Genomic DNA, 26913 nt, shown 5'->3' on the forward strand with positions numbered 1-26913 from the left:
ACACCTTCATGGTTGGAAGCCCGGAGTCCGTGTCCCAATTCCTGGTGCATCGCAGAGAACACTGCTAACAAGCAGGACTTTCCCGAGCTACTCCTTGAAGATATGAAGTTCTCGCAAAGCCAATCCTTACAGGAAATAAACCTTGAGAATGTGAGTTACAACCCAGTCTCTTAGCAGACAAAGAAAGTGAGCCTGAGCTGGGAGCACAGAAATAAATTGCTCTGAGCGCCAAACAGGAGAAACAACCAAATAATGCAGGAAGAGTCCTAAACTCCTGTCACCCACGAGGACTTGGACAACATCGTCCTCCACATTGCCCAAGAGCACATCAGTGTAAGACCCAAAGAAACGCACACTTCTGCTGGGATGCGAAGCCTCGAGCCTCGCGATAGGGCCAGAGGCTGCTGCTTTCACTTTCCCCGTGGTCTTCGTTCTTCCCAACCTCCAACTGTCACTCACAGCAAAGGCAAGCTGCACTCTTTCACTGGAATAAAGTAGGACACCATTCTTCCTTCTTAAGGAAAAAAATGTTAAAGTACCACAGCAGAGACATGCCAACAAGTTGTGCTGTGTCTCTGAGGGAAAACTGAACCCCTGGGCCCGGGTGTTCTGAACGAACGATTGCCCTCAGAAAGGAAGCCTTTCCAGAAAACCCTAATGTGCAGAGTTGCCAGTGACCTTAACTTTTGAGCCCCAGGCCTGGGGTCAGGCCTAGCAGCTTCTTAGTAAGAAATGACAGAACCTCTTGAAGAATAAATGCTACGGAAGCACACATGAAGCTGTAGAAGACACGTAGTCCACCGAGGCAGCCTCGTCTCAGGGGCTGGCAAGTCCAAGCACTCCAGAAAGAGGCAGGCCTAAGAATTCTCCTTCTTAAAAAAACAAAACAAAACAAAAAACAGAAGTTGTTTTAATGATCAGTGCTTTTCAATTTCAGAAAGAAGTAGCTACTCATGGATAGCCAGGGCAACGCGCAAGTAGACACAGCAGGAATAAGGCCACTTACCAAGCTTTAATAACACAGCAAGCCATTTGTGCACTTCACCAACATGATTTTATTAAAATGGCACGTAGGTCTCATAGTTATATTTTTTAAAGCTTCCTTTTTTTCCTCTGGTATCAAAATAGTTATCTTTTTTAAATACCTTGTAAAAGTTTAATAGTTATTTTGTTATATATTAAATACTCTCCTAAAATAGCAACCATTTATTTTCCATTTCTCCTAGAACCTTCTCTTATCATAGCTGTCACTCTTTTCTTTTATTATTTGTTTTTGTTTTGGCATCTTTTACATGTATGCACAGAAGCATTCGAAGGAAAAGATTTCCCTTGTAAGTCCACTATTTAAAAACAAAGAAATAAAGAAAAAAGAGAATCCAGTGACAATATCCGACCTGACACTGGATTCTTTTAGTACAGGCACTCAGACCAAGACGTTATTTAAACAAAATAATCCCTCCTTGCCTGGAAATGGTAATATTGGCCCAACATCGCCCTCTAGTGGCAAGGCTATATCAAAGCACCCAATGATACAAGAGGGTACGTACAGTATTTGGACATCGTTATTTGGATAGGAGGTGCTCAGAGTCCATTTATAGAGATCAAAAACATGTTTTTCTTTCACAGATCACAAGACAATTGGCTTCCTGAAAATTCACTCTGAACACAGACTGCCCACAGCTACTCAGTGCAAATTCCCATCCCTCCAACTTCACACGGTACTGAAACGCCCATCAGAAGCTGGACTCGGGTAAGGCTTTCTTTCGCCCCAAGGACAGAGTGTGGTATTTCACCCTCTGCAAGGTGCCATAAGAAGTCTGCTCCCCAGACACACTCTTCTGTGAGAAGCCGGCGGCACCGGGTCGTGGGGGCCTCCCGGCCTTGCGAGGGAGGTGGAGAGAGCTGGGTGCAGAGCGGACATCCCTTTCCAGGTGGCCGCCCAGGCCCCTGGCCAGGCCCTCCGGAATCCGGAGCGCAGGAGATGAGCCTGGAGCCTGCTCGCCCACGGCGGGGCTCAGCCTGCCGCTCCCCAGGGAAACCGGCAGCACTGGCAGGAAGCCCGGGGCCCCGTCCACCTTCCGAGTCTCCTTCCTCCGAAACACAGACCTCAGCAGGGTGAAAGTCCCCTGTGGGAGCCGGTCTTTCTCCGAAGCCCTTTCGTCCACAGCGGCCCTCATCTTGGGTAAGGTACCCTGGCCACTGTCCTGACAGTTTCTGGACAAACCTGTGGAGGGCGACGGTGGGCCGCTCTGGCTTCCCTTCCAGTTTGAGGTCTTCTGGCCCTCTGGGCGGGCTGGCTTCTCATTCTCAAGGGAGGGCATCACAGTGAGGGGCAGGTCAAACTTTTTGGGAAGCCGGATATCTTGACTTGCATTTTCCTTCCGTGTCCTGGTTGTGTTTAGAGCCTCAGAGTATCCAGTGGCCGGGTGGTGGTTGGGGTAGCCTGAGGGACAGGGCACCCTTGCTGGTCCTCTCCCATTAGCTTGGCCACTATCTTCACCAGAAAGGGTGCCATTTGACCTGGGAGATGCTGACTTCTGCTCCCCACCCGCTGTGCCCGTGAGCAGAGGCACAATGGACTGGCTGGTAGATCGACGAGGCCTGCGTCTGGACTCCAGGTACTCCACCAGCTCGACAGACGCACCAGGTTGCTTCTCCCTGTGCCCAAAGGACCAGCGGAGGGGCATGGTCTTGAAGGGCCCCTGCCTGGCTCGGGATGTGGTGGGCGCCTTCATGCTGATGCTTCTGCCGTGGCCACCCCGAACCAAAGGCCTGGACTCCAAACCTCCTGAAAGAGACACCAAGACGTTAGCACACCCAGTTAACCCTGCAGCTGAAACAGGAGAAACTGTAGCACCAGCCATCAAGTAAGCACTCACTGAGCACTCTGATATCAGACATGGGCTGGGCACTGGGGATGCATCTACCGCTGAACAGATGCACAGGGTTCCTATCCTCAGGACCGAAAGTCTCACTCACTGGCCCAGGCTCCACTCACACATTTGAAGTTACAGGGACCAAAGCCAAAGAAGGTACAGTTACCCCTTGATACTCATGGGAGATTGATTGGGTCCAGGACCTACTGCCTATAGATGTTCCAACCCTACAGAACCTCAGGTCCTTCATATAAAACAGTATTTGCATATGATTTGGATATTTGCATATAACCCATGCAGTGTACATTAAATCATTTCTAGATTACTTCTAGAACCATGGCAAGAAAACAGTAGTCTGTACATGTTCAGTACAGATGCAATTTTTATAAAAATATTTTTGACCAGTAGTTGGTTGACTCTGCCAGTGTAGAACCTATGGACACAGAAGGCTGTCTGTGCCTACATGCCTGGCAGTACAGGCCCCTGGCAAAGCTCAGTCTCAGAGGGAACCGGATGGAGACTACTATGAAGCAGCTCTGAGCAGAACTTAAGTTAACCAATCGGTTTTCCATGTTTACTTGTGAGTCTGTCCAAGGCCTAGTTCCCTTGTCTGGAGATGGGCAGTGGACTCATAGTAAGTGAACCTCTGTAAGTCACTCATCGCTACTGAAGCCCCATAATGGCAGGTGAAGCTTTGAAGCCTCAAAGGATAAGACTAGGTCACAGCCAAGGACACCTGGCTCCAACCTCAACTAAAGACTATAGCCTCAGGCACCTCACTCCTGGGGGAAGACCTTCCTGAGTTAACACAGCTCTCCTAAATGAAATGCCATAATTGGAGAAGTCCTTGAGCAGTTCCCACCCTACTTGAGTATTTCCCTCCCTTGTTCTGATATCTAAATAAATATGACTGCCCAGAGATCTTGGTCTTAGCCTTCAGAGAATCTTGAGTTCTGTGATCCTCCTGGAGCCCTGAGATCATACCATTTGTCTCTTTTATTTAGCCTTCACCTTCCACTTGTTTGGGAGATTGTTTGGGAGACTGATCAGTCCACAATAACTAAGGGATGATATTAACCCAACAGGAACTAACCTAAGATTTAACATCCTCTGTCTTTCTTTTTTCTTTTTGGGGGGTTGGGAGGTGATACTAGGGATTGAACCAAGGGAACACTGAGCTATACCCCTAGTCCTTCTTATTTTATTTTGAGACAGGGTCTTAGTAAGTTGCCCAAGCAGCCTCCTGAGTAGCTAGGACTATAGGCATCTGCCTCTACGCCCAGCTTCACCCATCTTTAGATACGTCCATGCACCAGAATGCTAAGCAAAAGTCTCTGCTTTTCCAAGTCAAATTAGGTACTTGTATTTTCAAATACAAGTTCTCCCACCATAAGCTAAAAAAAAAAAAACTATGTTTAATTCCATCAGAGCTGCCCATATGCCTTCATTGTGATTCGCAATATCTATAAATAGCCGAGAAGATGTTTTTGATACACAGAGTTACATGAGAAATAAGAGCCTAAAGAAACAGTATAAGCCAAATGGCCAAAATATACACACATGTGTCTGTATTATGTGTGCATGTGGAAACATAGGAGCAAGGGTGGAGAAATAGACACCAACACAAAAGGTGTGTGGTGTGCCGTGTACAACCGTTTCTCTTCTGAGTTCTTCCCCACACCTCAACATTTCTAAGGAGGACGTACATGTAACCAATACTGTCTGTTTTTCCTTAGAAATTCCCACTCCTTGTCACTGTACCGTCATAGTCTTGATTTACAAGCGCCTACACTGAGAAAGAAATCTTCAACTGAAACCCACAAGCTACATGGCACAAGGACAGTCACATGTACTTGGAGAAAAGCTGCTGGTCAACCACCCAATCCTGTCACCCACAGCAGGCTGCTATCAACACACTCTTTCATCATAAAATGGGAGTGTTATGGATGGATGCTTGTGTTCCCCTCAATTCTTATGTTGAAAGTCGAATCCCCAAGGGATGATGGTATGAGGAAATGAGGGCCTTAGGAAGGTGATTAGACTGTGAAGTCGGATCCCTCAAAACAAGGAAGGAAAAAGAAACCTAGATCTCCTTCTTCTGGGAGTAGACACAACAGGAAGCCGTCTGCAGCCTAGAAGATCCCCACCCTGAACTTGACCACACTGGCACCTGATCTTAGACATCCAGGACCCTGAGGCACAAATTCCTGTTGCTGACAAGCTACCTAATCCACCGCAATCCAAATGGGCTGCAACGAGAGTAACTCAGAATGAGTAAGGACCGCTGCCACTAAAAGCCTCCCATGGTAGCACAGCCAACTCTGCACACTGCGTGGAGGAGCCCTGAGACTTTCAGCTGCACAGATGAGAGCCTGGGAGAACCAAGGAGCCGCAGTGCATGCTGGGAGTGGAGGTGCCCTGCACAACAGCCAAGCACCCTGAAGAGAAATGACCAGAGGGGTAAGGAGGAGATCGCTTGTTCCTGGCCACAGGAGTGTGACAGCATCTCAGAGGCTCCACAAGGATTTTACCTTTCAGGTCTTTCACAGATAATTTTTGATGCTTTTCTTCTTTAAAGCATTTCTGTATATTAGCCAGGAATAGACACAATTTCACCCAAAATACTTTGTCATTTCAGTTTGGCTTGACCTTGCTGCTCCACCACTAAATTCCCATATCTCAGATAAAACACCATTCTGGAGTCTGAGATGTGTGTGAAGTTCTCCCTCTCCCTGTTCCTCAGCCCCAGGAAGGGCAGAAAGGGGAGCTTTGTGCTGGGAGGACAAAGCTGCGACTTCTCGCCTTTCATGACGTGAGGACGCCATCTGGAGCCGTGGCAGGTGGCCGGAGGACCTGGCAGCTGCCCTAAATAGAGTCCTTCCTTTCTTCCTGGTATGAAAGGGCCTGAGGCCAGGGCTGACATCAACATCTGTGCCACACAGTGCAGGAGCCAGAGATGCCCGTGGAACCGCTCCTTCTCTTTTTCAAGGCAGCGGTGAGAAGCACCGTGTCTTCATTTTCTTTCATTCTATCCACTACACTATTATAACAGGATGGGGGGGGGGATACGAAATTGAGAAATTACAGCAGAGGGATGGGAGGAAATGAGAACACCCCTCACCCTCCACCCCCCTCAATCCTACTGAGACTTGCTCACTGGCTATTTCATTCTCCACTTCCTAGATGGATATAAGACCTGAAGTCCCTTGCTTGGGGCTACGGACCTTGTAGAGTTCTGGGTGGTAGAGGGAGGGGTAGTGTTCTAGGAGGCCTAAGCACTAAGTCAGACTGCCCTGCAATGTACCCCCTCACCCCCGCCACCTCACAACTCCTGCTTATTGCCAGCCAGTCTTGCCTGAGAACCAGGTGGCTCAAACTGCACTACAGACGCAAACTGCTACACCTTCCTGAAATGTACACAAGCCCCACAGTGCACATAAGGAGCTGCCCGGGACCCGTCAGAGCCCTCTGCATGGCCAACACGCACCTCGAAACCCTGAAGCCAGCAGACACTGCTCCAAGAGATACCACCTCTGTTCCTGCCCACGTGTGGCCATCCTGATTCCCAGGAGTCCTTGGCCCTTAGCTAGTGAATGAGGGATCGCGGTGACCTCACATTGTGAGTTGTGAGCCGTGAGCCTAGGGACCTCTTTGCCCCACTCCTAGCCCACCTGCAACAGATTAAGTGCTTTCCATTTCTCTAACAGCTTCCACCCCGTGATTCATTCAAAAAATATTTAACGAGAGCCTACTGTGTGCCGGTGCTGTTTTCACTGCTTTGCATACAGCTGAGGAAGTAAATATAAAGTGCCTGTCCTCACGGGGTTTGAGCAAAGCGAAAGTATTTATCACGTCCTGTGTGGTAAGTGTTACAACGAATAAGGGGGAGGAAGCGGGAAGCAGGGGCCCTGGGAGGGATGAGGGAGAGGTGGGCATGTGGACATCTGGGGAAACAGACTCCAGGCAGAAGGGGCAGTGAGTGTAAAGGCCTTGCAGCAGCAGCAAGACTGGTGGCCTGGAAAGCAGCAAAAAGACAGAGGTGTGGCTGGAAACAAAGAAAGAGACACACACTACGGGGCCTCGTATTCTGAGCTCAAGTCTGCATTTGGAGACCTCTCTGTCTCTGGCTTTCAGTGTCAGAAACAATTGTAGGACCTTTGTGTCCCTAGGTTGGTTGGTTTTACTTTAAGATCGCCTATGGTCTTATGATTCCATGAGAGGCTGGTGACCATTTCCACCTGACATTCAGAGAGCAGCAGGGGGCACGCCTGACCCCAAACTGCCCTCTGCTCCCCTGGAAGGTACGGTGGAGCCACTCAGACAAGCTGGGGCTTCCCACCTCCAAGACTGAGCCCAAGCTTGAGGCTGGGGAAGACAGGGTGTGGCTGTCATAAAGCCGAAGCCACTGCCCCTGCCATCTCTGCAGGAATCATCACCACTCCAGAAAGGGCAGAGCAGAGCCCCAAGGGTAGAAACAGGAAAATAATAGCACAAGGAGAGGGGTCCGGGCGTCAGAAAGTAAGAAAAGAACAGAACCATGAAGACAGGTTCATAATGAAGCAGAGCCACCAGAGGACACAGGTGACAACTTTAAATAACCAATTAACTTGAGTCTCGAGGAGATTCCAGCATAGAACACTGGGGACTGGAAAATGTGGCCTTCAGGGTTTAAAATTCAGTAAATGAACTGAAGGCTTGCAGGATCACTGTGGAGACTCAAATGAGGGACCTGAAAGATATCTCTCACATCACAGAGCAAAATTACAAAGACACAGAAGCCACAGGGAAATGGCTGCAAACTGAGAGGATGGAATCAGGAGGCCCAACAGGCAAATCATAAGGATCTGAAAAGAGAGACAACGGTTCAACAAGAAAACAAAGGAATATTTTCATTAAGGCCTGAGTCTGTAAGAAAAATTCCCAAGTCCTAGGTAGGGGTGATGCACAAAAACACAGACCCAGGTGTTTGCTGATAGAATTTCTGAACTCAAAGGCCAAAGAGAATATTAAAAGCTTCCAGAAAAAAAGTTAGACTCAGGTGAAAAAGAACAGCCTAGGCTTCTCACATGCCACCCTGGGTGCAGGCAGACCATGGGAAAACAGCTAGAGCTGCCTGAAAGGAAAGGAATGCAACCCCAGATTCTGGCTCCCTGTCACTCCCAGCTGCAAGGAAATACGTGCGGTTATGAAAGGGTGCAGATAGCACAGCGTGCTTGCCCCAAAGAGGTTCTGACCCAACGCTAATGAGGCAGAACCCAGACCTCAGCACAAACAGGAACGAAAAGGAGAAAACTCAGCATACAGCAGCAGACCATGTATCTATGACCCATCCATTCTGTGTAAGGAACACCAGACAGCCTCGCAACATCACCTTAGGTTAAATCAAGATGGGACAGAAATTCTAATAACAGCCTGAAATAAAGAGTACTAGATTTTCTCACCAAAACCTAACAGTTGGGAAGGAAGAGGGGACTTCCCAAAGCAGACCAGAAGCACATGAACGCATTTCAAAGCTCTCATTCTGGAGGGAGTGGCAGGAAAAAGAGTGACGATAGAAATACTATTTAGTTCTTCTCTTGCTGAGGGAGGGAAGAACGTGCACACCTGTAATCCCAACCGCTCAGGAGGCTGTAGGATCACAAGTTTGAGGACAGACTGCACAAAATAAAATTTAGCCAACATGATGACACACACCTGTAGTTCCAACACTCGAGAGGCTGAGGTAAAAGGACTGCTGCGAGCTCCAGGCCAGCCTGGGCTACATAGTAAAGTCAAGGCCAGCATGAACTACATGGCGAGACCCTGCCTCAACAGAACTAAACAACAAATAAATATCAAGGAAGTACCAAGTACTTATACAAGGTAGAAAAGAATAAAACTTCAAATTAACAAAAGAAAAAGCAAATAGCAACATCAAATCAACAATGATCAAAGAAAGGAAAAAGAAATTTTTAAAATATGGAAATGAATTAAATCAGATATTGCAGTTGTCATATTTAGTATGAATGGACTGAATTCTCCAATTATAAGACCAGAATTCTGAATGCAGCTCAAGGGTACAGCACTTGCCTACCTTGTGTGAGGTCCTGGATTTGATCCCCAGCACTATACCAAAAGGGGGGTGGAGGGCTCTGAATTTTTGATATTAAACCAACAAACAAAAACCCAGCAACATATTATTTACCACAAACCACTTAAAACTAACTCAAAAAGAAAGTTCACCAAGCAAAAGAGAAAGGCAAAAAGCAAAACAACAGCGGGCAAAGGCAAAGAAAAGAAAAAGAAGCAGAAGGTGGAATTCTTAACAAGGAACCAAGTATATTTAGGGTTAAATATATTAAGCAGGATAAAGAGCAACATTAGTATGGTAAAAAGCACAGTTAATTTTTTAAGAAAAAGATCCAACAGTAATAAAGTTGCAGACCTCTATTAACAAAGCAGCTAACAACATAAGACAAAATTATTAAAATTCAAGGAGTTACATGATTAAAAATACAGCTCCGCAGGAAGGCCTCAATATATCTCCTTCCTAGTCAGGCTGCCCTGGAGAAGATAAATTTAAAGACATAGGAGAACTAAATAAATGACCAACTCAGCTAATAGTTATTAAATAAAGCTCACATTTCTCAAGTAGACAATAGGTAGTATATCATATGTATACAGAACATTTACAAAATAATCACCATGAACTGGATCATAAAAAGAATAACTTTGAAAATCACATTCTTGGATCATAGTCCACCAAACTAGAAATAAGGAATAATAAGAAGGTGACAAAACAATTGTACATACTTGAAACTCCCAGATAAGTTCTAGATCAAAGAAATGAAAACTGAGATGAAATACTATCTGGAAAGAACTGAAAAGAGAAAAACAAAATCTCTGAGCCCCAATAAAAGCCGCAGAGGAAATTTATCAGCAAAAACTCTTGTCCTGAAAAGTGGGGTGGCCTAAGCCCCAGGGCCGCTCTAGAGAGGATTCCTAGCAATTTTCCACACACTCAGGGACTGGAAGTGAATCACTGCCTTCCAGAGCAGGACGAACAACTCCACCCCGGTCCTGAGCCCCTGCTGGGTCTCTGAGAGGCCCTCAGGGCCGTGCCTGACACCTCCTGAATCCCGTATTGAAGAGCTGCCCACTTCTCAAGTTGCCCCCACTAGTCAGACACCTTTCTCCCTGGGAGAACTAAGACATGGCCCGGGGTACTATGCTTTTCAGATGGATGGAGCTAGACGAATTTATGAGCTTATCATAGGCAGGGGTGCAGGGATGAACAAGTTTGAAAAACACTTTCTTGTTTTGTAGACTCTCTCCTAAATGTGACGTCATGAAAATGCAGGGATAAAAAAAGAATGCCCAGCCTGGGTGGGTCAGAGGAACCCACTGTGGTAAGCAGCAGGAGTGTAGCTGGGTGTGGTGGCGCACACCTGTCATCGCAGCCTTCTGGCGGGTTGAGGCAGGTGGACTGCAAGTTCCATCACAGCCAGGAAACTAAGTGACTTAGAAAGACCTTGTCTCAAAGTACAAAATAAAAAGGGGCTGGGGATGTACTAGATTCAACCTCCAGTACTGGGGGGAATAAAAGCAAAAAAAGCAATACAAAAAAATAGGAATGCACAAGGATGGCCCTAGCTCCGGCTTCTCCCCGACCTGACCCCCACTCCAGGCCATCTCCCTGGCTGCTCCCTTCCTGGAATACAGTCCCCTGACTTCCACAAGAGCTGCCATCTCTCTCACTCACACCACCTCCCCAGAAAGGTCTTCCCCAGCCGAACCACTAAACTCTGTGCCCTTCTCCCACTTCCCCAGCCTCCATGTCTCCTTCCTGATTATTTATCCCTGTTCTCAATCACACTGCTGCCTTCATTTTCTGTCCACCCCCACAAAACCACAAGCTCTGTGGGAGCCAAGAAAGAATGTAGAACAAGCCTCGGGATCCTCAGGGAATCATCCCCAGGTCCCCCTGCAGACACTAAAATCCTCAATCGTTCAAGTCCCACATACAAAATGGCACGGTATCTGTGTAGAACCTATGCATATTCTCCCAGGTCCTTCCAATCATCTCTAGATTATTTACAATACCCATACATGCCAGTGCTATACAGATAGTTGTTATATATATTGGTTTAAGTCTAATAACAAGAAAGAAGTCTACATGTTCAGTACAGATGGGTCCCTACCCCCAAAATTTTCAATCCACAGTTGGTTGGCTCTACAAACACGCCACCTGTGGACACACAGGCACATCGTATCTGTAGACAGAGGACCGAGGAGGAGACGTGGAGGTGAGGGAAGGTTGTAGGAGACCCTGTGAGACAGAGGAACACCCCTCTTGATTACCTGACTCCACACTGGAGGCTGGGAAGGGCCACCACTTTGACCAAGAGGAGAGACCACAGCTGTTAGAGAACATCAGCACATGTAACGCACGTACCCTTGTCTTGGCTGCAGAGGCTGTTTGTGAAGATAGGAGAGTCGGGCACCCGGGCTAGGGAGGGGCAGGGGGCAGAGCTCCAGGACAGCAGGCTGCTTCGGGTGCTGTTGCCGCCGTGGCTCCCGAGCCTCATGAGCCAGTGGTCAGACAAGGAGGAGCTGGTGGAGCCTGCAGAGGAAGCACAGGAGGGAGGCTGCACCAATGCCCGCTTCTGCAGCCGAGCAGAGCTTCCCACGGCTGAGCCCCGTCCCGCAGCCCACAGAAACGGTGCTAAATACCCGGAGAGCCCTTCGGCGGGTGCCCCGTGACCAACCTTATGGGTTCAGGGAGAGGAAAGTGGGCACAGAGAGCAAAGTTCAGGGAAATACTTTCCATGAAATTACTGGTCACCAACGCTGGCTTCCTAAATGTTTCATTTTGTTTTTCCAGAACCAGAGGACTTTATTACTCACAGCCTAAGCCATGGTCAGAATTTTATTCCCAGGACCCAAGGCCTCAGTTCCCTAGGGGCACCATGCAATACGCTGTTACAGGAAGAGACCCCAAGTTCAGGGAAACTGACTTTTATAACAGTCATTAAGGACGTCCACTCTTTGATCTGGAGGAGATATCGTCTTCATTACATTGGGCAGAAGGAAAACCTGCCCTTCTCTAACATGGTGCTTTCTTCTTCTTCCAGTAGCTCCTTCCTGTAGCATGCAGCGGTGAGACTCGCATGAGGTTTAACTCAGACCTGCTAGAACCCTTGGTTTATTTGGACATTTTTCAATAATGGTTAAGAGAAAATCTGGTTGATTTTTGTTAAATGCTCTCCTATCCTCAAGATGAGGACGGCTGCTTTGCAGAGTGGAACAGGTCACATAGAAGGGGCAGCTTTGGTATTTTTTTCCTCTAGACTTCCGAGCAAACTTAAGGCTAATAAATGAATTGCTGGGGTATCATTAAGCAACTATACTTCCTAGAGAGGCCTTGTACCCTTCTTACCACCCCTCCCTAACAGGACTAATACTAGCTTATAACACAGGGCTGTATGTCACAAGCTTAATTAAATCTGACTCATTCTAAGCGAGACTGAGAATATGGAATCCCACACCCCCAAGTGTCACCCTGCTGACTAAAAGAAATTATTCTTTTTTTTCTGTTTGTTTGGAGACAAGGTCTCACTCTGTAGCCTAGGCTGGCCTCATACTTATGGCAATCCTCCTGCCTCAGCCTCCTGAGTGCAGGGATTACAGGTGTTTGCCACCGCACCCAGTGAAATCATTCTTTTCCCCTTTTTTGACTTACAGTATATGCATCCCACATCCTGACAAAGGAGCTGCTAACTGTGGTGCTCAGATTTGTAGAGCAGTGTCCAGCACTTCCTCTTTTCAATCCTTGCCTACCTTTCTGGTCCTGGATGTCCAACTGAAAATTCTCCTGATTCTTAAAGCAACTTCCCAAACCTCCCCTCCACCCATCCCCGCAAACAGCAGCGCTCACCTCTCATGGAGCTGCTGGCCGACCACGGAGGGATGCTGTTTCGCTTCTGATAAAACAGGATGTACGCCCCTCTGGTATTGACCTCATCTTCTCGAATTGGCTCCACCGTGCTGTCGTCATAGCTGTACCATTGGCCGTCCAGAGAGTTCCGGCAGTATGCTGCAAAAGTCCAAACCCCAGTCTCTGTGATCAGAACCCCAAAGGGCAGAGGACATTTCCCACTGACATGGCTGAGAAATAGACATGCTTATACAATACAATGAGAAAAAGTCCACTGGGAGCTAGAAATGAATTCTGTGGAATCAGAAACGATCCTAGGCCATGCTCCTAGATTCTTACTGATAAAGAGTATTGTTATTTTAAGTTTGAATCCTTTTTCTATAATGAGCCAGATAAGCAAATGGTTCAGGCATATGGTTACACTCTGCTACATACTGCTGTCCTTTTTTTTTTTTATTACCAACTTTAATGTAACAACCATTTCAAACCAGGTATGGTGGTGAGCATTTGATTCCAGGACTCAGGAGGCTGAGGCAGGAGGATTGCTGTGAGTTCAAGGCCAGCCTGCGCTACACAGTGTGACCCTGTCTCAAAAAAAAACAAAAAAGAAAACCATTTTAAATTTGTGGGCTATACAAACAGTGGCGCTAGACAGGCTGTGGTCCATGGGCCATGGTTTGCTGACCCTCGCACTAAGCCAGGCACCTAGGAGTTCATCTTCGCTCTTCCTTTCCCTTCCACCCCACACCAAGTCTGAAAGCCATTCTTATGGATCCTACTCCCAAAATGTGTCTTGAGAGCTTGGGTGGTCAGTTTTCAGCCAGTACAGTCTCCCCCTGAGCCTCAGAATCACCCTCCCAACGGGAACTCCAATTCCCTTTCTTCTTCCTTTCTACCCATTCTCTGTAGAGTGTATATAGTTGTATATAGTACATAATTGTGTATATTAAGAGTGTATATAATTGTATATAGTACTTGGTTATAGTTTTTTTGTTTTTCAGTACAGGGCACTGACCCCAGGGCCTTGCCACTGAGCTATACCCCTAACCCTTATTTTTTTAATCTTGAGACAGGGTCTCACTAAGTTGCCCAGGTGGGACTCTAACTTGCAGCCTTCCTGCCTCAGCCTTCCTCAGTGTTAGGATTGCAGGTATGCACCATCATGTCCGGCTCTAAGCTATGCTTTGCTCCTCCACTTAAAACCTGTAAGTGGCTTCTGTCATACAGTAAAATGTTTCCTAAAATGTTTGGAATCTTTAAAGTGACAGCGTCTGTTCACATGTGTACGGCTTGGCTGGCAGCTCCCAGGTCACTCGGGAAGGGGGCCGGTTGCCTGAAAGCCGAAGGCAGCATTTGTGGGTTGGGACTTCCAGCTGTGGGACAAAACCAAACTCCAAACATAAACCCAAGCAAGAAGTGGGTATGATGGCACATACCCATAACCCCAGCACTCAAGGGGCTGAGGCAGGAGGACTTCTGCAAGTTCGAGGCCAGCTGGGGTTACATAAAAAGTACAAGGTCAGCCTGAACTACATAGTGAGACCCTGTCGCAAGCAAACAAAGACCCAAACATGAAAACGTAGTATCTGTTTTGGTACAAGGGCTTTCAAGGAATGAAGTGGACTTTTCAATTAGTGCTGGTCTTGGGACAAATCAGTATCTTCTTGGGAAAAAACTGGATCCCCAAGATGGCTCTCTTAGAGCATCAAGAAATTCCAAATCAAAGATTTAAATATAAATGTAAAGCTACAAAAGTACTAGGAAAAACACAGGCAAAACTTCTTGTAAAAAAAAAAAAAAAGGCTCTCAGTCATTACTTACTTGAGAAGTCATAAAAGAAGCAAATTGACAATTTGGTCACCTAAAAAAAATAACAATCTTCTGCACAGTGACAAATATCTACAGGACAGTCTAGTGACAGAAATTGGACAGGGCTTGTGACAATAATCTGTTTGAAAGCTGAAGGACATAGGCAGAAAGTTCACAGGAAAGGACCCACAACAGCTGTTAGACCCAGGAAAAGTGACTTAGAAGCTGCGGGCTACACTTACACTGATATACCATTCCCCCGTTTCTGGCAAAACCCAAAGACGTAATAACACTCTCAAGAGGTTATAGGGAAGCAAGCACTCACTTACTCTTGTAGGAGTGCAAATTCCTACAACCTTTTGTGCAGAGCAGTTTGTTAGTATCTGTCAAAATGCCAATCGAAGGCTAGAGTATGGTTCAGTGATACAGCACTTGCCTACAAACAAATAAAACAAAAACAAACAAACAAAAAACCTCACAGACTGAGCTGAGACATTTTCCTACTGACAAACTTGCGCATGTAGGAAATGACATATACAAAGGGTTATGGCAGCAATATTTGTAATAGCAAAATAATGAATCAGTCCAAAGCCTATCCACAGGGCACTGATTTAATAAATTGATTCATCTATTTAGTGCATTTATAGCAGTCAGGGAAGCTTTCTACAAATCTATAGACCTTCAAGACAGATTTTAAGGCACAGGGGCAGGTACAACCCAGAAAATTGAACTCAGATTGGGGGGCATAAAGGAACTACATGAATATGGGTATGAGAAACTACCCTCCCAGTGGCTTGCACTTACATAAAGAAAGCACAGAAGAAGAGATGGGAAACTATTAAAAGTAGTTGAAGGGGAGGGGGATGATGAGGGACAAAAATGGGATCAAGACGCTTCACTGTCCACCCTTTTTAAGCCACGTGTGTTTGGAATATAGAGATGTAATACCTATTCTACAGATTCAAAATGAAATAGAAGGCATTTCAGATTCCTAAAAATGTGCATTTCTGAAGTGCAGTGAAATGACTAAACTTCCAAAAAGAGGAAAGAAGTAAAGCCACAGTGTCAAAAGAGAGTGGGAGAGGAAGGGCGGCTCCCATTGTGAGAGCCCAGCAAGCAGACGGCGTGGGGCCATCCCACCCGCTCAGCCCAGCGCAACTCAGAGCTCCACTCAGAGCGCCTGCCCGGCGAGGCCTTCACTGGGAGGCACCTGGCGCTCAGGACTGGCGGTATCAGGTACCACAAAAGGCTGGGCCAGGTGAGAGCCAAAAGCAACTCCAGGGTGCTCGGAAGAAGAAATCCAAGAAAAGAGAAAAAGAAGCAACCAGTTAAAATCATGACAGCCACAGTAAGAACATGCAATATCAAGGTCAGGAGATGAAGTTGAATAAATCTCCCAGCATCTATCCCCGCCTCACAAAAGATAAGGAAATGGAAAATAAAAGGGAAAAGATACTGAAATTGAGAGAATATTGTAGACCGATTGGGTTTCTTAGCACTGCTGCAACAAATCACCCCATACTTACAAATACACTATTCCAGACTCCAAGAAGCCAAAAATCCAAATGGGACTTCTATGATCTAAAATCAAGGGGGCACCAGGGCTGAAATCCTCCTGAAAGCTCTTGGAGAGTCTGTTTCTTCCTCGTTTCCAACTTCTCAAGGTTGCCCACATTCCCTGGATTCCGGCCACTTCCATCTTCCAAGCCATATGATTAGTTGAAGTTGAGTTCTTCTCATCCATATTACTAACTCTCCTACCTCTTTCTTCCACATTGGAAGGTCCCTAGTATTACATGTGGCCCACCTAGGCAATAACTGAACGTGTCTTTGTCTTAAGGTCAGCTGATCAACCATCTTGACTGCACTTGCCGGGTAAGGTAACATAGTCACAGTTCTAAGGTTTAGGACACGGACATATTTGAGAGAACATTATTCTCCTTATTCTGCCTAAGGGATATTAACCTGCATCAAAATGAAAGTCTGTAAACAACCTAAATGCCCATGAAGGGCTGGGGATATATCCCAGTGGCACGGTGCCTGCCTGGCAAGCACAAGGTCCTGAGTTCAATTCCCAGTGCCAAAAAACAAAAAATATAAAATAAAAAAGGGCTAGGGGTATAGTTCCATGGGAGAACACTTGCCTAACATGTGTGGGAACCCCTGGTTCGATCCCCAGTACCACAAAAATACATTCATCAGCATGTATCCCTAGTACGTACCACAAAAACTAAATGCCCATGAATAGGAGATTAATAAAATTAACTGGTACATGTACACAATGAAATATGAAGCAATTTTTTTAAAACAATGACTGTCCTAATTCCCTACGTACTCACATAGAAACAACTCTAAGCTCTTTCATTAAGTGAAATAAGCCAGGCAGGGAAACAAGGACCACAGGATCTCACCCATATATAGAATCTCAAGAAGTTGGATCTCACAGAGGAAGAGAGTATAATGGGCGTTGCCAGCGGCTGAGGATTCTAGCAGGAGGGAGGGAGTAATGGGGGAAATCTGATATTTGGCAGAAGAGGTAAGTTTCAGTGTTGTATTGCCTAATAGGGCGATGATAGGTAACAATAAAGTACTGTACATGTTTTCCAAAAGCTAGAAGAAAAGATCTTGAATGTTTTCATCACCATGCAATGATAAACATTTGAGGATATAGATGTGCTTGCCCTAATTTGAACATTATACAATGTGTACACGTAGCAAACCATCACTTGATGCCCCCAAAATACGTACAATTATGTACCAATTAACTTTTTTTATTTAAAAAAAATGAGCATAAAGAAAGTTCCAGACCTGAAGATCCGACTCAGGTTTCCTCAGTGCCTCACACAATGAAGGAAAGAGACCCGCACGAAGGTACGTGCTGTAAGATTCCAGAGCACTAGAGATCAAGAACCTGAAGGCTTCCAGAATGAATGGTAGATCCATCTCAGCCAAAGGAACAGAAGTGGATGATCCCATTTCAGACCCCACTCCTCACCAAACATTACTGTTCAAAGTCTGTGGGACAACAACCATCAATTTAGGTTTCTATGTCCAATGAGCCTGTCAAGCAAAAGTGGGACTAAAGGCATTTTCTGACATGCAGGGACTCAAAATGTCATGCTCCATCACCCCTTCTTCAGAAGCTACAAGAAGATGTGCATCCCCAGATGAAAGTTTGTGCTCATCCCCAGCACCCTCCATGGCTCAGGGTCTCGCTCTTGTTAGAGGTCATTTGCCCTTTGCAAGGCAGCAATGTGGGCTCTGAGACTAAGTGGCTCAGGGGTGACTCTGGACTCTGTCACTAACCGCTGTGCAAGGGTGTGGTGAGGAGGAAGACCCTGTGAGGTGCACAGCTGAGAGCTTTCAGCCGAGATCTCCCTCAGCAGTGTGGACTATGGACACTGCCCTGCTTCCGCACTCACTGGTCCCCTCTCCCCTCAGGGCTTGTCTCCCTTTGATCTTGTATTAGGCAGGCTTTTCCTAGCAAGTGGTAGTTTGTAGTGTGAGCAAACACAGACCCTGGGAGAACTCTGCAGAAACTGGGCCCTTTGTGACCTCGAAATTGCAGATTTTACCCCTTACTGCTCACTCCTGGGAGGGACCTGGACTTTGTATTTGATAAGGCAAAGCTCACAGTGTGAGCACCTCCCAACCCTCCCTGTTCCTAGGCTGCTTCTAAGTCCCCTGTGATTCTACAGCAGTGTTCTTAACTTGCAATGGGGCATTCCCATGAGTTTAGACATAAGAACCCAGCACATTCCATGTGTGAAATGACAAGATCCAACTTCCAGTTGTCCTTATTTTCATCATTAATGTGAATATAAGGACGAGTTCAGCTATGACACTTTTTGTTAAAAAAAAATTTGAGGTTAATACAAGAGAAATGTCTCCTAAGGTATATATAGGTCAGGAAGGATTTCTGCTGAGCTATTGTTTTGGTCACAGAAAAGAGACTGCAGAAGAGGTGGAGAGAGCAGTCCTTGAGCTAGAAGGACAGCTATGGAAAAAGTGGATGGTCCCACACAGAGTGCAAGGCAACTCTGGTGTCCACTGTAACTTCAGTTTGACCAGGCCAGCTTCATTCCCTGACCTCTCCAGGTCCCTGGCACGGCACCTTCATTTCTCTCTCTCCACGGTAGCTGTATCATCCTCCAATGGAAACCACATCCTAAACCTCTCAGAATCACAAGGACCATTTGGATCGGCCTCCACTACTATCCACACAGTGGACACTCAATTACTACTTCTGCTGATAGCTCTTCTGTAGGCTTCTGTAGCTCCCGAGACACCCTGATGGGACAGACGCAAGGAAGGACATAATCAAGAAGCAGAATCAGTCATAACACTCTAAAAGGGTTTCTAGGGATGATGATGAACCACTGAGAGTTACCTAGCAATTTGTTTCTTTCTGTCTACCGCTCCCAAGTTTTCAAAGGAGCAGAAATTAAAATTACTCCATAAAATAAAAAGATACCCATCTGGGAGAAGTAAGATTCCTTGTGTAGAATCACTGACGATGATAAACAGCACTCTCTTGGTTCCAATAACTAGCCTCCCATATTTGACATGCCTAAAAAATCTGAGCAGCAACTAACTTCAAATTCCAGCCACCAGCTTAGGCGACATCTGCTCTACAGCTGGCACCAGACACCCTTCCCTCTCACACACGCCCAGTGTCCTAGTGTGCAGCGAGTGAGGACTCGGCCGCAGTGGCAGCAGAGGGAGCTCGACCTAGAAGGCCAATTCTAGAGAAATCTATCTGGAGGAGCAGGCCACAAGCAAGAGTCACAGCCATGACCACTGTGTGCAGAGGCAAGGCAAGGCTCACCTGTGTAATGCCCACCTTGCAGGCTGCCGTGGTGGTTGCAGACGGCATACAAGTCGTACAGGAAGTCCAGTGGGTAGGCGGTGGGCAGGCTGGCCGGCTGCTTCCAGGAGGGCCAGGGACCTGGCAACGGCTTGCCGCTGGTGCTCCTCTGAGCCACGTGGGGAGCCATGTTGAGTCCCGAGAGTGGAAACTTAATGAGTGTGGACAGCTTGTTCCTTCTCTCCCCCACCTGACAGAACCTTTTGAGGTGAATGATGAGGATGTCGGGCAGCGTCCACAGACTCAGCTTCACCACGCCCTGCTGGAGCACTTTGCAGTGGGGGCACTTCCACGCGTCATCCTGGGCCAGCTGGAAAGGAAGCCACCAGGCCTGTGAGGCTCCTGCAGCACACAGCCAACCCACCGCAAGGCAGCCAGCCCCCTTCCCGGCCGGGGAGTGGAGCCCAGGGCGGGACCTGCTCCTCCTTGGTGTAAAACTGAAAACATTCATCCAGGGTACAGCTGTGCTGCTGGTGTGCCTGCTGTTGCCGCCACACGCTGTCTGCATCAGGGACCTGCTCCTCCTGGAGGCTCCCAAACAGGCTGCAAGGAGGGAGAGGACACCATAGTATTCAGGGCCCTCCCCTCTGAGAGGGACTCCCCATCTGTCCCCATAGCAAGCCCAGCAGAAAGCAGTGGCCAGGTGCAGTTACAGTGCCCTTCTTATGGACTACCGGGGACCTCTTCTGCACACTCCTGACTTCACACTCACTCTGTCTTAGAGCCTCTGTCTTCCCTCCCAACTCCTCAAGGGACCGAGTCCTGGCTTATCCATGTTTGTTTTCCTTGTCCTAACACAAGACCTCACACCTGGAAGGAGATCAATGAATACTAACTAGACTGAAAAATGTCCTTCTTCAAAGTAAGGCTGCTAAAGGCTAATAAAGAGCCTAGACTTGAAGCAGACAGTCTGGGTTCAAATCTCAGCTCCGTCATGCATGAGTCACATGACCTTAAGCAACTGCTTAACTTCTCTGCACCTCCGTCCCCAGCTCTGAGAAATGCGGAGTATAACAGTGCCCACCTCGTGGTCCTCACACAGAGGATGTAATGAAGACTCCACGAACTGCTCAGAGCAAATAAAGTGCTCAGAGCAGGGACTACTGGCCCAGGGTGAGAACTACATACACATTTGCTACTCCTAGCTCCACTATCATGAACACCACTGCTAACAGGGCTTTTTACACACTAACAATTCTCACTAAGGTCTCCCAGAGGGATGGGGCACATCACTTCAGGCTGTGCACACTGCCTTACAGTCAGACTAGGCCAAGGAGGCCCAGAGAGGATTTAGAGAAGAGGCAGGCCCTGTCTCGGTGCTGCAGGAGGCAGATTCCATGACTCACCACTCTTTGGTGGCGCAGTCCCACTCCACGGCCAGCTTGACATGCGGTGGGCCTCCAGGCCTCCTGAGGTGCAAAGCCCTGAGGAGAGAGCAGGAGACCCCATCAGGAATCACAGAGCCTCCTTCCCACAGTCCGGCAGGGCTTAGCAGTTGGTCTGCAACCTGGACGGACGTCCCAAATAGAAACACCCTAAACTGAAGGAAAGCAAAAGTGAGCTATCTGGGGTTGCGAACTCTGCTGAAGAGCTCAGTCCTAAACCTGTGTCTTACTCCTCTCCTGCCCTTGCGAGGTTGGGAGCTCTAAGGATTTTGGGCTCCTCCAAGGACATGGATCAACTGTCCACACATCGACTGTCCCAGTTACTTTCTCAGTGTCTACAGAAAGCTCTGCAGGAACATCCTGCATGAAGAGCCACCCCTGAGGAAGCCCAAAGAGCTGCTACCCGCCCCCAACAGAAGGCAAGCGAAGCATCCGCCAGCCCACCCCCACCACCTAAGCATTCTTCCAAACTCTCCAGTGCATAGGGAATCCATGTGAGCTAATCTATGGCTCTTTCCAACTGCTGGGGCCCGTCCCATTTCAGAAAAGGCTGGTAGGACTTAACACAAAAAAGACGGGACCAGGAGGAAGTGAAAGGTGTGAGGTTTCACCCAATAATCAACAAGGGGAGATCCGAGGGAGGCGAGTCCACATGCAAAAGCCTTAAGACTTTACAGGAGAATAAGAGCGGGAAGTCAGATGAACTCCAAAATGATTCAGTAGAAGCTTTCAAGCTCATGGAAGTCACAAAGACCGCTGGACAAGAACCAGGGATCTAGGGTAGAGCTGGGGCTCCTTCCTGCATGACCGAGAGCCAGAGGGGCCTGGGAATGAGGAGTGGCTCTTGTTTGTGGCACTTTGTTTGTTTGGGGTGAACACTGATTGTCCTTCCTCACCTTCCTGTAGACTTGAAAGAACTAAGCTCTGAGCTTAGTGTCGCTGCCCACTCCCACTCCTTCCCCAGGAGGAGAAACGCCTTTTCAGACCAGTGGAATTGGGAGAAGCCACTGGCTCTGCCCCTCTTTACTTTCTTCCCAGGTCTGAGCACAGCAGACCGGCACTCTCCTTCACACATGCTTTGTGTTCCCTGGAAGCAGCACTGCCCTGCAGGGGTGACGCTGGGTGTTTCGGATAAATATTTGACTCAGGAGACACATTTGACTAGAAAGCCCTATATCTAAGCCTCTTTCTTTAGGACTCCCAAGCTCCCCATTTCTACCATGAAGGAGGCCTGCAACTGGGGAGCTCTGCCTTGATGGGGGTGTGGAGGCACGATTTAATTCAGAGAGAACATATTCAAAAGCCCAAGTTGGGTTCATATCCAAACCACATCCTTTTAAAAGCATGAAAGCACATCTTATCAACACAACTACAATACTGATCTTTTCCTGCCTCAATTCACAGTCTATTTGTCCAGTGGCAGCTGAACCTTAGAGGAAAAAAGGAGAATGGGGCTTTCTCCCCCGGCCCTTCAGCCCCTTGTGCACTTCCAGGCCTCTCCCAGGCATGCCATGCTCTTTACGTTTCATGCTTCAAGTTTCCAACCCAACCCTCCCACTCCAGTGTGAGGCCTGGTGAGACACCAGCGGGGACTCTCTGTTAAAATCCAGGCTGGTTAGGAAACGGAAGGCCCAACTATCTTCTCTCTCCACTCTCTTATCCCTTTGCTAATACATACAGTCACTGTCAATGTTAAATTAAAGGAATATTCTTTCTCAAAAAAAATAGAATCTCCATTTGACCCAGCTATTACCTCTTCTGAGTATTTTCCCAAAAGAGTTAAAGACATCATATTGCCATGATCCATGCATACCCATGCTTATACGGGCATAATTCATAACAGACAATCTTGGAGATGGCCTGTATGCCCATCAATGGATGAATAAAAAAGAAAATGTGAGATATATACTGAATATAATAACATCTTAAGTAATAGAATATGTATTTTACATGTGCCTCCATTACATTTTTTGTTGTTGCCGCTTGAGACATTCCTCACGAATAATTAAAATTATATATAATGAATAAAGAAGGATAAATTTGTACAAGTGACCATAAAGCTAAGTGAAAGGAAATAAATCAGACACAGGGTGTGAATCCTGAATCAATTCAAAATGTTTACTTTTCATAATTATTTTGACTTGGGGAAAAGCTGGAAGTTGCAAGGTGCCAGGTCCAATGAATAAGGAAGAGGAAGACACTATGTTTTTACAAGCCTGCCTTTATGTTGATGGCCCTCAGCAGCAGCATTCACTGTATTTTTAATCCTGCCTCAGAAAGACATTCACGAAAGGGGACTTCCAGAACTGCTTCAGAAAGTAACAAGCATGGTGGGATATTGTGTTTGAAGTGAAGGAAAGTATTTTGAGGGAGATTAATGTCAACATGTCTTTTATTGTAATAATTTTTTAAATTTAAAAATTCACTGAATATTTGATCACATGATCAAAAGGTTCCAGGACATTCTGGACTGCCCCATCCTGATTCTGTCTCCCTCATATCAGTTAGCCTTGGTTGACAAGTCAGGAAATCATGGAACATTCCTGAGAACTTTGGGTTTGTAGGAAAACGAGCAAAAATGTTGGACAACAAATGTACACAGCGAAATGGCCCTGCGATACTATGCCGGCCCCGTGGGGCTCTGCAGGGGGGCAGACTGCAGGGGTGGACAACCAGGAGACACAGCCGTGCAGGCTGTGCCTGCCAGTCATAGTCTACAGCCTCCACAGTGCGGGCCAATGACCCTGGGGTCACCTTCTCATCCACCTGAGAGGGGACACTCCAACTGCTTCAGTAGTGTGACCTAATCAAATGGGTATGGGTGTTTTGGTTAAAACAACCTGGGTTCAAATCTGGGCTTGCCCTTAACTAGTGGTTTGAGTGTGAGCAAGTTAACTCATCTCTGGGAAGCCTGGTGTCCCCTCATCTTTTAAGTGACCATAATAGTACCTCTCTGGATATAAGGATTAAAAGAACAGAATATATTAAGGACCCAACAAGGCAGCTGGAGCCAGAAAGGTAAGTGACCAGGAATAGCTGGTATTGTGACCAAGTTTGTTCGTGTGTCTGTCTGTTACAGTGCTAGGGAAGGCACTCAGGGCCAGTGCCCTTACCCAGGCCTTCCCACTGAGATACAGCCCTAGCCCCACTGTGAGTAACTTTATTGATACGTAGCCTCAAAGGAGTCCAGTCAAATAAGAGCACATTCTTTCTCTTACCAAACCTGGAGCCTCACCTTACCTGTCAACTGCCCAGTGACAGAGGGGCCGACTGTCCTGTGGAGATAAGTAGCTGCAGGCCAGGGACAGCCCCACAACCCGGATGGAGAACAGAGACTCCAGGTTCTGCCAAGATAAAAACAGAGACAGGCTGTTAGGAAGTCCTTGTGTTGATTTAGACTTCTTCTTTTAAGCGCTGGGGATCGAACCCAAGGCCTTCGCACTGAGCTACGTTCCCAGCCCTTTTTAAAACTTTGTATTTGGAGACAGAGCCTCATTTAGACTGTAAGTATCATATAAATTACTCAATAATCACTTTTTCTACAGTGTATTTTGAACATTTCTTTAATAATTAGTATTTAAAATCAACAGATGTAAAGGTTTTTTTAAGATTCACATGTTATCTTTCAATACAGTGATCTAATACTATGTTTAACATGTTAAATCTCCCCTGAAAAGAAGCATACTGTATTTTAAAAACAAGTGTTTAACTGGAACAGATACTGATAGGGTTAGCAGAAAATAAATCAATTATTAATCAGTTACAGTGGTACTTTAGTTCACAAACTTAATTCTTTCCATAACTCTGGTCACAAATCAATTGGATGAGAAACGAATCAAATTCAATGTTGACCCTACGGGGAAATTTGATTCAGTTCTCAACCAGTTCAGCTTGTGACCAGAACTGTGGAAAGAACTAAGTCTGTGAATGAAAATACCACTGTATTAATGGATGACTTAACCTACTCTATTAAAATGATTATTATCATCACACTCAGGCAAATCTAAAAGCATCTTAATATATGTTTTACATACAATATAATATTTGTATATTTCAATACACATTTTATCAGATTCTAACATTTGTGGCATTGAAGTGACTGTTATAATCCATGATGTCTAAATTGAAGGTGACTTAATTCACTGGAAAAAAGAATTCAATTCAAAAATGGGCAGAGGACTTGAATAGATACTTTTCCTAAGATATATGCATGATCAAGAGGCACACCAAAAAATGGTCAATATCATTAGTAATTATAAAAGTGCAAATCAAAACCACTTCACACTTACTAGGATGTGTATAATTTTAAACTTTTAGTAAAATAAAAAGGAAAATACTAAGTGTTGGTGAGAGCATGGAGGAACTAGAATGCTGTGGGAATGTAAAACAGTTCAGCTGCTGTGGAAATAGTTTAGCAGTTTGTTTTAGAAATAGTTCTCAAAAAGTTAAACCCAAAATTACCATATCACCCACAAAGAACTGCAAGCAGAGACTCACACAGATATTCGTTCACCAATATTCACAGCAACATTATTCATGATAATCAAAGATAGGAACATCAACAGATGAATGGGTAAACAAAATGTGATGCAGACTAACAATGGAATTTTATTCATCTCAAAAATAAAAGAGCAGGGTGTGGTGGCACATACCTGTAATGGAGGGGGGAGCTAAGGCAGGATGGCCATGAGTTCAAGGCCAGCTTCGGCTACACAGCAAGTCTGAGGCCAGCCTGAACTACATGGCGAGACCCTGTCTCAAAAACCAAAACCAAAGGAATGGGCTGAGGTGTAGTTCAGTGATACAACAGACCCTTGGTTTCCCCAAGGAAATATGTTTGATCTCTGGGGTGGGAGGGGGCACATGACACCACTGCCTATGTGCTACTCATTAATCATTCAGCCTGAACTACCGCCTTAGCTGGGTAGGTAGCTCAGTGGCAGAGAGTACTTTCCTAGCATGCACAAGGCTCTAAGTTCAATACCCAGTACAAGCAAAGGGAGAGAGAGAGAGAGAAGGAGAGGGAAAGAGGAAAAATGAAGAAAGAAGGAGGAGGAGGAAAGGACATGCTTCTGGTACATGCTATAAAATGGAAAACCTTGAAAACAGGATGCTTAGTAAAAAACATCAGGAACAAAAAAAAAAAAAAAAAAAAAAACCATCAGGTACAAAAGGACAAGCATTACATGATTCTTAACATACATGAGGTACCCAGAATAGGCAAGTTCATAGTTAGAAAGTAAAATGGTGATTACAAGGGGCTGGGGAGATGAAGGAAAGAAGAATGAGGAGTTCTTCAGAGCGGACAGAGCTCTTGTCAGAAATGATGAGAAGTTGGGGATATAAGCAACAGCAATGGTCTCACAATACTGCAAATGTAATTAATGCACACTTATAAATAGTTAAGGTAAATGTATATTTTACCACAGTTTTTTAAAAATCAATGGAGTTGCCATTCAAACAGAAGAAATACAGTGCTCACAGGTTATCAATGATGACCTTGGCTACAATCAAAAAAAAAAAAATCTTCCAACTTAAAGGTACAAAGGCAGACACTTTTGCTTAAAAAACACAAATGAACAGGGCATGGTGGTGCATACCCAAATCCCAGCTACTCAGAAGTCTCAGGCAGGAAAATCATAAGTTCGAGTCCAGTCTAGAGCTTTCTTAAAATAAAAAAAAACACCAAAAAAGTCCAGGCATGGTGGGGCACACCTGTAATCCCAGCACTTGGGAGGCGGAGGCAAGAGGATCACTGCAAGTCTGAGGCCAGTCTGGGCTACACAGGGCATTCAAGGCCAGTCTGAACTACATAGTAGACCATGTCTCACATACACACACCTATATATATATTGAATTATGATGCAAGAAGAAAAAGAAAGCACTAGAATTCCAGGAAAGAGGACGACTCAGCGCTTGGGAGGACAGAAAGACCCAGACCGAGGAAGGTGTGGGCAGACTCCTCCAGATATGCAGCTGACGGCAGGGAACAGCAGGACCCAGGCTCAGCAGATGAGCCAGAACCTGGTTGGAGAGGGTTGCTGTGGCTTAGATACTTGT

At 46.2% G+C, this 26913-nt stretch overlaps 1 protein-coding gene across 2 annotated transcripts in view; it reads right to left on the bottom strand.

Moving 5' to 3' along the window:
- Positions 1-993: 993 nt before the first annotated feature.
- Positions 994-26913, bottom strand: part of Usp43 (ubiquitin specific peptidase 43) — a gene marked incomplete at its 5' end in the record, with an annotated part of 66460 nt that continues 40540 nt past the window's right edge. Inside the window, 7 exon segments of one of the 2 annotated variants that reach the window (XM_013522154.1) lie at positions 994-2788; positions 11311-11478; positions 12793-12951; positions 19445-19778; positions 19885-20011; positions 20815-20892; positions 24094-24197. In XM_013522154.1, coding sequence (XP_013377608.1) covers positions 1734-2788; positions 11311-11478; positions 12793-12951; positions 19445-19778; positions 19885-20011; positions 20815-20892; positions 24094-24197 — 2025 coding nt within the window. 2 annotated transcript variants of the gene reach the window in all.

Source organism: Chinchilla lanigera, unplaced genomic scaffold, assembly GCF_000276665.1.
Source record: "Chinchilla lanigera isolate Chin_1 unplaced genomic scaffold, ChiLan1.0 scaffold00066, whole genome shotgun sequence".
In the NCBI taxonomy this organism is placed as follows: Eukaryota; Metazoa; Chordata; class Mammalia; order Rodentia; family Chinchillidae; genus Chinchilla; species Chinchilla lanigera.